General features: G+C 36.5%; 1 protein-coding gene and 1 non-coding gene across 3 annotated transcripts in view; one reads left to right on the forward strand and one right to left on the reverse strand.

Moving 5' to 3' along the window:
• The window catches only part of PDE5A (phosphodiesterase 5A), a 134,093-nt gene that overhangs the window by 70,239 nt on the left and 49,900 nt on the right, over positions 1 to 13,954 (reverse strand). For both annotated transcript variants that reach the window (XM_023220046.1, XM_023220045.2), the window contains exons 4-5: positions 2,308 to 2,379; positions 613 to 702 (exon numbers count right to left, since the gene is read on the reverse strand). In XM_023220046.1, the coding sequence (XP_023075814.1) occupies positions 613 to 702; positions 2,308 to 2,379 (162 nt within the window). The remainder of the gene's footprint in view (positions 1 to 612; positions 703 to 2,307; positions 2,380 to 13,954) is intronic.
• LOC111547947 lies at positions 4,941 to 5,067 on the forward strand. The gene has a single exon (XR_002733277.1). It is a non-coding gene; the product is annotated as a small nucleolar RNA SNORA11 (small nucleolar RNA).

Genomic DNA, 13,954 nt, shown 5'->3' on the forward strand with positions numbered 1-13,954 from the left:
AAGATAATATGAACAACATTTACATAATTATAGTGCATATAAATAGTTTCTTTAAAATTGTAACTTTAGAATTAACCTAGACAAAGCCCAGGAAAAGTTCATCACGGTTGTAGAACAGTATATATTACCAATGTGGACAATTGTAAAAGAAAAAGTCCAGATGGGAAAAGCAGGGCTAAGGAGTGGTAGTTGGGAAAACGAGATAAAGAGAACAGGGGATGCTAAGACACCCATCTTACAAAGTATGAAATCAAGAGTAATATCTATAGTTGACAGAGCAAGACCTAAAACCATTATTTAACAACACAAGTGCAACCCGTACAGTGACTTAAAACAGTGATAGAATGATTCCAGTAAGATAAGGATAATGGCAAGTAAGGTGTGGTGTAAGTCAAATAAATCCTCATCTCCCAAGTTAATGAACATTGTCTAACAAGATAAACAACTAAGCCTGGAAAATAGGAAATAGAAATGACTAGTAGAAAAAATAAAGTATTGAGAAACTGAATCTGTACTATCTAAATTTTTAATAATCTGCATACATTACTTTGATAAAAATGTAACAAATTTTAAAAAGTATTTCTATACACTTTCTTTAGTAATCAGACCAACCTGATTTCTCTTGTTCTCCAGCAGTGAAGTCTCATAGAGCTGAGCATTATGAAGAACAATACCACAAAATGCCAAATAAGCAGCAAAGTCCTAAAAAACAGATAAGAGAATAGACAAATAAAACCTGTATATAAAACAGTCTAGTTATATTGCCTGATATACAGATCCCCAAATATTTACAGTTAGAAAGCCAAAAGAGTAGATGCTTGTTCCACATAAAATTAGGATGATATAAACCAAGTCTTAGCTAAAGGTGCTGGAATAGTCTCCTAAGGTATAAATTAGGTATAACTCAATAAGGAGAAAAAGGAGAGAAACTAAGATAAAGACCTCTTTATACCACTTGAAATTACATTTTATTCTATGCAAAATTTGGTTTAGCCTCTCCATGATATTAAGACTTGGATCTACGCTGAAACTATTATATGAATACCTTGTAACTCATTACTGCAGCAAACAACAGCTTATGTACTCGTTAAAAGAATATCCACAATAAAAGCATAAAGTTAAATATTATATAAGGTTGCAAACATTACTTTAAATATGTCATTTTTAACATGGATCTATCATCGTTTTACTATACTAGGGTAATATGTTTACAATTATATGAATTATTGATATAAATAAATATTTAGACAGTATACCTTATCCACAATGTGATAGAGCCTTAAAAATTCAAATCGATTCAAGAAGGAGTTATACTAATGGATTATAAACATAATAATGGAATATAAAGCCAATCCAGGAACCATGTTTTCACACCAAATATTCTCAAGTGCCATGAACAGAACAGGAGCCTAGATGTCTATTACTCTGATTTTTAAAAAGTATTTGCTATGTTCTGAAGCAATTATAACAAGGGGAGCAACACAGGTGCCAGCAGAGCCTATAGCACAGAGATAAAAATAACTGTTTTGTTTGAATGTCTTCCAAATTCAAAAGCTCCTACTAATTTTCAGGGGAATAACATAAACAGCAATGGGCTTGGGAATAGGAATAATTCAGTAGGCTATGATATACACATAATTACTTATTCAATAGGAGAAATAATGAAACCTACTCATAGAATGAATTTTTCAACAGTTTTAAGGGCTTTTGTCCTTAAATGGAAAGCATGTCAATGAGGTGTGTGGAAGGTATTCCTTCAGAGTTGAACGAGAAGAATAATAAAGTAATGCTCACTGTTGCTCTCTCTGAAGCTAAATTTACATCATCTAGCCTGAATTCACACATTGGCGCCCCACTGTCCGTGTGCAAGGCTTATAAAACATTCAGAAATTTGCTACACCAGGAGGCAATTCCAATTTTTAGCCAACCAAAAGTGCTGAACTTGTAGCAGTGTTTGTTATGGGGTTTTACTCAAGGTTGGATCTCTATAGCAGTGATGAAAGGTAAATGAGATAGTTAAAATGCCGTAAGTCACCTTCTGTGTGGCCCCAACATGCCCAGTGCAGGCTTGGCAGCACAGCAAGGAGGGAATTTGGGGGTTTCTGCTGACTGAATAACACAAGTACTCAGATGTGAAATCATCGTTCCATTTAGCCTAAGATACACTTTTGAACCTTTCAGATCATTTTTAACTCTAATCTTTTGGTGTGACCAACAATATCAGCAACAGTTAATCCTAGAGGTGTATATACTACAAAGAAAAAGCATCTTCCTAAATAGGCTCATGCCTGACACAAGTTTTGGTACCTTTTCATCTTTTTCAGTAAATGTCCCACCGTTTCCTGATTTCTTGTTGATGGCCTGGGCTACACCAACAACCTGGTATAAGGAGATAAAAGTGACAAATTTTTTATTGACTGAAATTAGTGGTAAAAATTCACCAAAATGTATTTATAGAAGATATCCTGCATGTGCTGTAAAATAACACTAGTCTACAAAACAAAAGCAAAACCCCTCATCAGCATTTGAGCAAGCTTTACATCATTTACCATATTCTTTCATCCTAATAAGAATTCGAATATTTTTAATTTATTAGGGCCCAAGCTATGTTTGATTCTGTGATTTCACCCTGTATTTTGAATGGAATTATTTTAGCAACCACATTTTAAGTATATATTTTCCATAGTTTTTAAATATAAATAATAAATTTTGATTATAGTTCCAACAAAGTATATAAGAAAGTGAACATTTTATATGGGTTTTAAATATAATGTTTCAAAAGGGCTAAAATGCTCTTTTACTAAAAATGAAACAGGACCTACTGGCCAATCATGGAAAGAATGCAGGAGGATCACTGGGGCAAAAATAATTCTTAATGGAAGGATGTAGTCCAACTTCTTTTGAAATTTCTACCCTTGAAAATTATTTTACCTTTAACAGACTTATTTTTGGGAAAGAGGGTACTGAAAAATCAAAACAGGAATTAACATGCTGAGGCTTATTTCAAATAGATGAGAAGGCATTTGGAAGTTACTTACCTTTTAGTTCCACCTTCATTTTAAGTTATTACCTTAGTCTTATAAAGACCTTCAACTTACTCTTCTCTCCACTTTATTACTTATAAATTCTACTCTTTCCTTTCTTCTGCTATTTAGTATCAGTGGAATAAGCTATTATCCTCTAACTGTCTATACTTCAGAAATATGTATCTTTAGTTCTACGTGGATGGTTCACTTTGTTTTCTCAGCTCACTATAGTATCTTAGCTTTAAGAAAAAGATATAAAATCCTCCTCTAGGATAGCAGAATAAGAAAAGGGGGAAATACCTTATTGTCTTATGTAGTTTTCTAGTCTTCTTAACATTTTTCTCTTTTTTTTTTTCCCATATGGTAAAGGGATATTAATTGTTTTTAAAAGCAGAATTATGCAATTATTCTATACCTTTTTATTTCCTTTAGAGCAACTCTCTCTTATTTTTACATACTCTTTAGCTCTTGAAAACAGCAGCAGATTTCTAAATGCTCTAACCTCACTGACTAAATTTCTAGTAAAATTCCTCTAAAGTCAAAAATGTCTGGATTGTAGTTAGGAATATTCACTGGAACTATAATAAGAGCCACTTGAAGTTCACTGGGGTCTAATATAGAGTAGTATTATTTGGTTATTTTAAATGCTCAGATATTCATTCATCCACTCAACAAATACTGAAGTGCCTATTATGTACCAAAAAGTAACAAAAAACCGGGGAAGTGATTACTCTGAAGGAGCTCAGAATCAAGAATGAGTGATACATAAACATAGACTTATAGCATAGTAGGATGGTGGGATCAGTTTCATGAAACAGTGGCCGTGGATTGCTAGGAGCACTGAAGGGGCACTTAATGTGAGTAAAAGAGAAGGAGTCTCAGAAATGACATTTAAATTTTTTTTCTCTAATAAATAGTCTTACAAAGGAAAGACATAAACTTTAAATCTGTGTTTTAAGAAAGATGAGTTTCAAACAGATATAGAAAGTATTATGCAAAGTTTCTGATAAATATGTAGTACAAAAAGTATATACTGATATGCTATCTGTACCTGGAACTGTATGAAGCAATGTACTAAGCAAGAAAATAGAGAGAAAGCTCCTGCTCACTCAAAAATATAAAAAGACAAAAAATCAGCTGCTTATTAAACGATCACTAATCAAACTATATTAACATTTTAGTCCATCATCATATCAACATAAATTTACAGTGAGATGATGATTCCTTTCAGTCTTTTTTTTTTTTTTTTTTCTTTTTGAGACAGGGTCTTGCTCTGTTGCCCAGGCTGGAGTGCCGTGGCACAATCACAGCTCACTGCAGCCTTGATCTTCCAGGCTGAGGCTACTCTCCCACCTCAGCTTCCAAGCAGTGGGACTACATGGAAGGCATGTACCACCATGTCTAGTTAAATTTTTAAAATTTTTTTGTAGAGACGAGGTTTCACTATGCTCAGGCTGGTCCCAAACTCCTGCGCTCAAGCAATCCTTCCACTTTGGCCTCCCAAAGTGCTAGGATTACAAACACACAGTAAGATAGAAGAAATAAATTCAATGATTTATAGCATAGGAGGGTGACTATACTTCACAAAAATGTATTGTATTGGGGTAATAGACACCAGAAATACCCTCATTTGATGACTATGCATTATATACATGTACCAAAGTTTCACATATACCCTGTAAATTTGTACTAATAAATAAATAAATAAATAATAAATATTAAGAAAAACAAACCAAGTTCTGTCAAGAGACTATTAGCCCAGGAAAATATAGTCAGTCCTTTGTATTAAACTGTGATAGAAAATATTTGACAAAAAATTTTCAAACCCACAGCAATAAAAATAACATCAAATAAATATAGTAGGACAATTATATACAGAACACTCACATTATATTAGGTAGTATAAATAATCTAGGGGTGTGCTCAGAGCAGGGGGCTGAAGAATGGCTCCTCTGTTTACAACACATGGAACAGGCATCTGGGGTCACTGTGACAAGGGGCACAAAACTTGTGGCTCCCTAAGAACAAATGTCCTACATGTGTAACAAAAAAAGTAATCCAGAGATGATTTACAGTGTATGAGAGGATGTGTGTAGGTTTTATGCAAATATTATACCATTTTATATAAGGGACTTGAGCATCCACAGATTTGGTATGAGGGAATGGAGTGGAGTCCTCAGATCAATCTCTCTTTGTATACTGATGGACAACTGTGTATCTAATATGTATATGTGCCTCCATCCCCAGAAGGGTGACATTTGAAAAACGACACTAATAAAAACAGATAAAAAATAGAAGAAAAGGCACAGTGTTTGTCCAGGGTTGCATACACAGTAAAAGACAAATAACAGTTTAATTCTCTGACTTTAAGGATCCTGAGCAAAACTAGCACCTCTGCCCTCATGTTCATATAAAGTCAGTCCTTTTTTCCGCTGTCATCCATTGCTTCTTTAAACAGATTAGATCATTGTCTTTAAATCAAGTAACTGCTAACTATAGGCTTTGAAATGTCCGTTTTTAATGACAGCTTTTACTCTAAGTATATGTCAGACTCCATATGAGTGGCAGCACCCCTAAAAGCATTAGCTTCCATATCAGAATGTCCATTCACTTTTGCCTACCTGCTGGCTAACTGTACTCTCAGATACAGGTACTCCATGCTATTTTTGTAAAAGCGCAAAAAAGCCTTTCTGTTTTCTATTTTACTGGCACTATGCACAGCACAAATGGATGTTATGTCCTCAAAGGGCTGAGTGTTCTTTTAGGAATGCAAAGGCCAAGACTTGACTCTCACTGGGTGAGCAGTATGGAATGTGACAGCTGGTTGTTTCAGGGCAACTGATCATTGCCACAGTGAGCAATTTCTTCTTCAATAAGCAGCTGCCCCAGACATTTTCTGAGGCCGTACATCAATCCCAATACATTTCCCCATCCCCAGTTCAGGGGATGCTCAGCATGGAAACTAAAAGCAAAGGAGGAAAGGACAAACTATAAATCATAGCTATCCCTCTCTCTCAGCCTCAGAAGATCTCCATTGCAATGACAGGACTCAAGACAGTCTAATCTGAGCCAAATACAAACTTTACTAAGAAAACTAGAACTTAACAATACATAGACGAGTTAGGGGAGAATTTTCCCTAGTGCTCTTTTCAAACTTTTCTTTGACTCATTTATTCATTCTGTCATAAATACTTTATTCAATAACTACTAAGTGCCTTTATGTACCAGTAGTGAAGAAAACAGATGAAAATCCCTGTCCTCATGGAGCTGACATTCTAATCAGTGTTAGGCTTGGGAATCCCACCCCCATACCCTCTCCCCACCTGCTTTACAGATGAGAAAACTGAGAGTGAGAGAGTTGACACAACAGATCCAGGCTTTCTGACTTCTCTTCTGAATCCTAAGGAATCATCAAGTTACGGTAATATTCCATGTGGTAGGCAAAATAATGGCCCCCAAAGACGTCCTTGTCCTAATCTCTGGAACCTATGAATATGTGACCCTTAAATGACAAACGGGGCTTTTGATATGTGATAAAGTTAAAGATCTGGAGATAGGGAGATTATCCTGAATTATCTAGGTGGGCCCAATGTAATCACAAGGTCCTTGTAACGAAAAATGGAATGCAGGAGAGGCAGAGTCAAGGAAACATTTGACGATGCTATTCTGCAGGTTTTGAAGACAGAGGAAGGGGCCATGAGCAAAGGGGTACAGGCAGCCTATGGAAGCTAGAAGGGGCAAGAGAACAGGTCCGTTTCTAGAGACTCCACACAGAAACACACCCCTGTAGATGCCCTGATTTTAGCCCACTGAGAATGATTTAGACTCTGAAGTCCAAAGCTTCAAATAAAATATGTGTGCTATTTTAAGTCACTAAATTTCCAGTAGTTTTTTACAGCAGCATTAAGAAACCAATACATTCCATCCAATTATGATTCCTATATTCTTGCATTCTTTTTCTTCTTCTCCACACCTCATTTTATCTCTTCTGTTTCACTATGTAAATCCTCACTGTCTTTGAAGAACGTGACATCTCATTCCTAATCATCTTTCTGCCTTCAGTCTATCTTTGACACTTCAGCCAAATTTATATTCTTGGGGCACTGTTGTGCATACACAGATCACCTAATTTCTCAAAAAGTTTAATGGTTTCACCCATCTACAGAATAGAAATTAAAGATTCTACCTAACATTCCATACCCTCAACTTAACTAGATCACTTACATGGGTCTTTGGATTAGAATACTGCCATGTCGTTTGTTCACATAATTCCTTGAAATATCACCTTCCACCTTCTCTACTGAGGCCAAATCTCCAAAAAATCTTCCCTTCAAACCTACCCCTCGAAACTCTGTGTGGCAGTTGTATATGCCCTACATCAGACAGGGTATTCCTTTTTCACCTTTTAAGCTCATTTTCTTTACTCACATCCTAGCCCTGCAAGTAGACTGTTTTCTGAGGACATGATTTATATTTTATGCTTTATGCTACTAACAACACTTTGCATTGTTTTACATGTACTCAAAGGTTGAATAGTATTTGCTGTTGATGATAATGGGAGAAATGCCAGCAAGAATAAAATTTTTTAGGGTGATGTACTAACTGAACAATGCACATTCAAATAATAATTAATTATGTCTTCCCATTTTTGGCTCTAGCCTTTACTTAAGATTAAGAAATCCATCCATATCTGAGAACTTTGTGTGGAAGAAAAAACTTTATGTTCTTAATAAGCCATTAATTATGGAGTTGAAACTTATAGCCTAAGGTAACACTGGAAGACAAAAGAAAGAAAAGCTTGAGATTATTTAATTTTTAATTTAAAAAGTATAGAAAAATCACAAAGAATGAGATAGTAAGCATCCATGCCTTTGCCATCTAGAACAGTGGTAGTGTGATACTTGTTAAAACACAGTTTCGTGGGTCTACTCCCTAAATTTCAAATTTTGTAGATCCAGACTGGGGCCTGTATTTCTACAAGTTCTCAGATGATTATAAATGCTGCTGGTCCAGGGACAAAAGACACATTGAGAACTACTAATATAGAATTACTAAATGTTAATATTTGGTGATGTTTCCTTTATTAATACTATTAAATTAAGATAAAATTAAATTGGACTTCCTCTTCCCAGACTCATTCTTCTTCTTCCTGTTCTTCCTACCATAGTCAACCTTCTTCATCATACTGTTAAAAAATATATAAATCTATACACAAAACATAGTACTTTTATCTTTCAAAAAGGTTTCTTAAATGAAATAATACATATGAAAAATTTTGCAACTTCCAATTATATTCAATGTTGTTTTTTAAGGTCAATTCATATAGATCTGGTTCATTCATTTTACATACAATATTGCATTCCATATCAAACTGTATTCATTTGATCGCCAAAGAATGGATGTCCGAGTTGTTTGCAACTTTTTACTATTATAATCTTTGAGAAACGTCTTTGTATATTCTTCTTGTGCACATGTGCAGCAACTTCTCTGGTTAAATCTTCAAAAAGATTACAGAAATGTATACCTTTACTAGCAAGGCGTAAGAATCTCCATTAACCTCACATCCTTACCAGCGTCTGGTGTTATCAGACTTTTTCAATGTTTGTCAATCTGATGGGTATAAAACTGTATATCACTGTTGCTTTAATTTGTATTTTCCTGATTACTAGAGAGAATGAACATCTTTTTTATTGTTATTGGCTAACCTGGTATCCTCTTCTGTGTTGTCTATATGTACATTAGCCAATTTTGACCATTTTAGTTATGGTTTTAGGGTGGGCTCTTATTAATGGATTTTAGAATCAAAGTTAGATATTTCTTTAAGTGACTGGTAAATTGATTTTATCCTTCTGTATATACAGGCTATTTATCTTTATACCTACTTTATATCTCAAGAGAATGTTTACAGATATTCCATGGTTGGGGGATGAGACAAGGATAAACAGAAGAGAATGGTGCTTTTAGTTTACTCTCACAGCCTTCATGACTACGAATGGGCAGCCAAGTAAGTTGGAGAGAAGCGTCTAAGGAATTGAAAGACATAAAAAAGCAGTGCCCTGAAGATAACTGGCTTCAGAAATAACATGATCAATGCCATTGTTTCTAATACAGTTAAGAAATCTCCTCCTCACTAAAACCAGAAAAATTCAAATGCTAAAGAGTTTGCCATTAACAAAAGGAGAAGGGAGGGAGGGCTTGCCATGTAATAGGCACTTTGTGACTGTTCATTCATTTAATTTTTGGCATAATCCTTTAATTATCATTCCCATTTTATCACAGAGCAATCCGATGTTCAGAAAACTTACATAACTAGTTCAGAAATATGCAGACCCAGACACTCTCCAGACTTGATTCCAAGGGCTACAATTCTTTCTACTAATCCCCACAGGAAAAAGTGAAATCAGCCCTAGTATAAAATACAGGCTTTTTGTTTTTTTGTTTTTTTGAGACAGAGTCTTGTTCTGTCACCCAGGCTGGAGTGTAATGGCGCACTCTCGGCTCACCGCAACCTCTGCCTCCTGGGTTCAAGCAATTCTCCTGCCTCAGCCTCCTGAGTAGCTGAGATTACATGCGCCCACCACCATGCTTGGCTAATTTTTATATTTTGAGTATAGACGGGGTTTCACCATGTTGGTCAGGCTGGTCTCAAACTCCTGACCTTGTGATCTGCCCACCTTGGCCTCCCAAAGTGCTGGGATTACAGGTGTGGGCCACCGCACCCAGCCAAATTATAGGCTTTTATGGACTATTCTTTTATATTCAAGGAATCATGGAGACCAAGGGTCCTCCAGTACACACCAATGCTTAGTCTTTAGATCTCATAAGTATGCTTATCTTCTTAATGCACATTTTCATCAAAGGGAATGGAACAACTTCAAAATTATAACTCTAAGAAACAAAGACAATCCAACGTGGCTGCTAAAAGTTGTTTTCTTGGACTTAGATTATAAGTCTCGTAACAAGTTTTCACAGTCAAGAACCACTTATGCAACATTAAAAAAAAAATTCTATGTATCAAGGAAAAGTGAATAATAATGCAGTACCAAAAATAAGTAGATTCTTCAAGAAAAAGCAAAACTAATTTGTGATGACAGATATAAGAACAGTGTTGCCCATGGGTGGTGAGGACTGATTAGGGAATTAGTTATACAGATATATGCATATTTTTCAAAACTCATCAAATTGTACATTAAGATCTCTGTGTTTCACTGTACATGAATTTTAAAGCATTTTAAAAGCAAATGAATATGTAATTGCTGAAGGTATGTGAAAGTGGGTGCCCATGTGCCAGGTTCCCAGCTGTCTAGGTAATATTGAAGCAGGCTGAAGTCCTGATCATTTGTTCTGTGCTATTAGGCAGGATGGTCACTCCCCAGATGGGGCCAGGGCAAATCCAGTCTCTGGGGGTCAGTAGCTGTCCTGCCCCAGGAACATCCTGTGGGAATACAGTCAACCTGAGACTGGGGTTCTTCCCCATGAGGAAATGCTTGGCATAACTGTTGATCCTAGTATTTATTCTCATCTCTTTGAACAATTAAAAAAAAAAAATTCCCCTCCTGCCAAATAGTAAACTCTCTGCCACACTAGCTTTTAAGTAATGAGGTAAAGCTCTTAAACCTAGAACTAAAGGGACTTTTTGCCTTATTAGATCTTTCTGTCCCTTGAGATACAAAGATTCTGTCCAGAGACAGAACAGCACATAGCCATTGTGAGCAAAGTCTCCATATAAGCCCTTTAAAAACTGCCAGAGACACAAAGGTTACACAGCAGAAAAGAGCCTGCTGTCTTTCCCATGGCAGGGTACATTCAGTGTTTACTGTTGTTGTTTAACTTTCCATCCCTCCATTTGTCTGGCTTTGCAACATTCTCAGAAGGAGGAAGTGGACATTTTCTGACCCCCACGAAGTGAGAGCTCTGCAGTAGGCACTGCCACATTCCTCATCTCACTAGGAATTCAAAATCACCCTGTGTGTTTGCACTTTATGCTGAAACTTTACAAACCAGTCGCCTAAAGCAAAGACAGAAGAAACTTGCTCAAGGAATCACTGCTCCTAAGCCAGCACAAGACCAAGTCATTTTTGCTACAAAGTCAGAGGTCTTTCTTTCACACTCTACCTCTCTGCCTAAGTGAGAGTAAGCCCAAAATGTCAGTTAAAAATTTTGTATATCAACACAGGTTATACAAGTTGTACGTCATATCAGAATAATTCTACCACTGTTTATGTTCACCTTTACACAATACATTGCCAAAAATGACTTCAGAGCCCTGGATCTATTTAATAATGAAGATTTATTTTAAGGGTGGTATCCTGCCTGATGCCAGGTGTTGGCCTGCAAAGCATAGGCTTACCCTGGACAGTGTTGTTGGATTTGGACTCTGTTAAATCAGGATCAAGTTTTTTCCAGCATTACCTGTACTTATTATGAGTCCATGTCTCTATAGCCTTGTAAAATGCCCTGCCAATAAAGCCTCCTGATAATTACAGTGTAGAGTGGTGTGCCCATAATGGGCACCTAAAACAAACAGAAAAGAAGTAACACAGCAAAAATGGTAAAAAGCAAATTTTGTGCATCAAAACGCTAAACAGGCTGAATAAAATTTAAAAATTAAAGTTGGTATCAAAGGGGTTGAGAGAATGCCTTCTTTACTAGAGCTGAACTAAGTGTTTGGATCACTGCTATTGCCTCTGCTGGTCTAGCTAACCACATACATAGCCATTGAAAGCTAGATAACCATATAATTTAACATAAGATATTCAAGAAAAACATATGTGTGTGTCGTGTATATATATGTACACACATAATTTCTTTACATTCTAAGTCCTTCATATGGAGAACATAGCTTATGTTCTCATAGCCAAAACATAATTTTATCTCTAAATATTATCCCTCCAAATGGAAGATGTGCCTGAGAATGTACGAAAGCACAGATGCAGACATCTGTCTCACTAGCGAAACTCCTAGTTGTAGGTGTCACCAGCAAAAAAAGACATGACCTCTTCTCCATAGCTGTGCCAGTTAATATACAATGAAGTAATTGTAGACATGCCTCAGAGATACTGAGGGTTTGGTTTCAGGCAACGGCAATAAAGTGAGTTACACATATATTTTGGTTTCCCAGAGGATATAAAAGTTATTTTTATACTATACTGTAATTTCTTAAGTGTGCAATAGCACTATGACTAAAAAACAATGTACACACCATAATTAAAAAAGACTTTATTGCTGAAAAATGGTAACAATCACCTTAGTCTTTAGCTAGCTATACTTTTTGCTGGTGAAGGGTCTTACTTTGATGTTGATGTCTGCCGAACGATCAGGGTGGTGATTGCTGAAGGATGGGGTTATTGTGGAAATTTCTTAGCATAAGACAACAATGAAGTTTGCCACCACAGATTGACTCTTCCTTTCATGATAGATTCCTCTGTAGCATGTGATGCTGTTTGATAGCATTTTACCCACAGTAGAACTTCTTTCAAAATTGGGGTCAATATTTTCAAGGCGTGCCACTGCTTTATCAACTAAGTTTATGTAATATGCTAAATTATTTGCTGTCTTTCAACAATATTCACAGCATTTACGGCAGAGGTAGAGTCCATCTCAAGAAACCACTTTCTTTGCTCATCCATAAGAAGCAACAGTTCACCTGTCCAAGTTTTATCATGAGATTGTGGCAATTCAGTTACATCTTCTGGCTCTACTTCTATTCTAATTCTCTTGGTACTTCCACAAGATCTGCAGTTACTTCCAACAGTGATGTCTCAAACCCTTCAAAGTCATCCATGAAGGCTGGAATCAACTTCTTCCAAATTCCTGTTCATGTTGATAATTTGACCTCCTCCCATAAATCACAAATGTTCCTAATGGGATATAGAATGTTGGGTCCGTTCCAGAAAGTTTTCAATGTACTCTTCCCAGAGCCACCAGAGGAATCCCTATTTAGGTCAGTTATGGCCTTACGAAATGAATTTCTTAAATAATAAGACTGGAAAGCAGAAATTAGTCTTTGCTCCAATGACTGCAGGCTGCAGAATGGATGTTGTATCAGCAGGCATGGAAACGACTTTGATTTCCTTGTGCATCTTCATCAGAGCTCCTGGGTGACTAGGTGTACTGTCACAGAGCAGTAATATTTTGAAAGATATCATTTTCTCTGAACACTAGGTCTCAATAGTAGGCTTAAAATATTCAGTAAATCACGCTGTAAACAAAGGTGCTGTCATCTAGGCTTTGTTGTTCCATTTGCAGAGGACAGGCTGAGTTGAATTAGCATAATTCTTAAGGGCCCTAGGATTTTTAGAATGGTAAGTGAGCACTGGCTTCTACTTAAAGTTACCAGCTGCATTAGCCCATAACAACAGAGTCGGCCTGTCCTTTGATGCTTTGAAGCCAGGCATTGACTTCTTCTTTCTAGTTATGAAAGTCTGAAATGGCATTTTCTTCTAATAGAAGACTGTTTAGTCTATATTGACAATCTGTTGTTTAGCATAGCCACCTTCATCAATGATCTTCACTAGATCTCTATAACTTGTGAAAACTTCTCCATCAGTACTTGCCACTTCACCTTGCACTTTTGTGTTATGGAGATGGCTTCTTTCCGTAAACCTCATGAGACAACCTCTGCTAGCTTCCAACTTTTCTTCTGAAGCTTCCTTACCTCTCTCAACCTTCACAGTATTAAAAAAGTTAGGGCCTCGCTCTGGATTTTGGGCTTTGGCTTAAGAGAATGTTGTGGCTGGTTTGATCTATCCAGACCATTCAAACTTTATGTGAGCAATAAGGCGATTTGGCTTTCTTAGCGCTCATGTGTTCATTGGAGTAGCACTTGTAATCTCCTTCAATAACTTTTCCTTTGTGTCCACAACTTGGCTAACTGGCACAAGAATCCTAGCTTTTGGCCTATCTCGGCTTTCAACATGCCTTCCTCA

The sequence above is a fragment of the Piliocolobus tephrosceles genome, chromosome 3, assembly GCF_002776525.5.
Source record: "Piliocolobus tephrosceles isolate RC106 chromosome 3, ASM277652v3, whole genome shotgun sequence".
In the NCBI taxonomy this organism is placed as follows: domain Eukaryota; kingdom Metazoa; phylum Chordata; class Mammalia; order Primates; family Cercopithecidae; genus Piliocolobus; species Piliocolobus tephrosceles.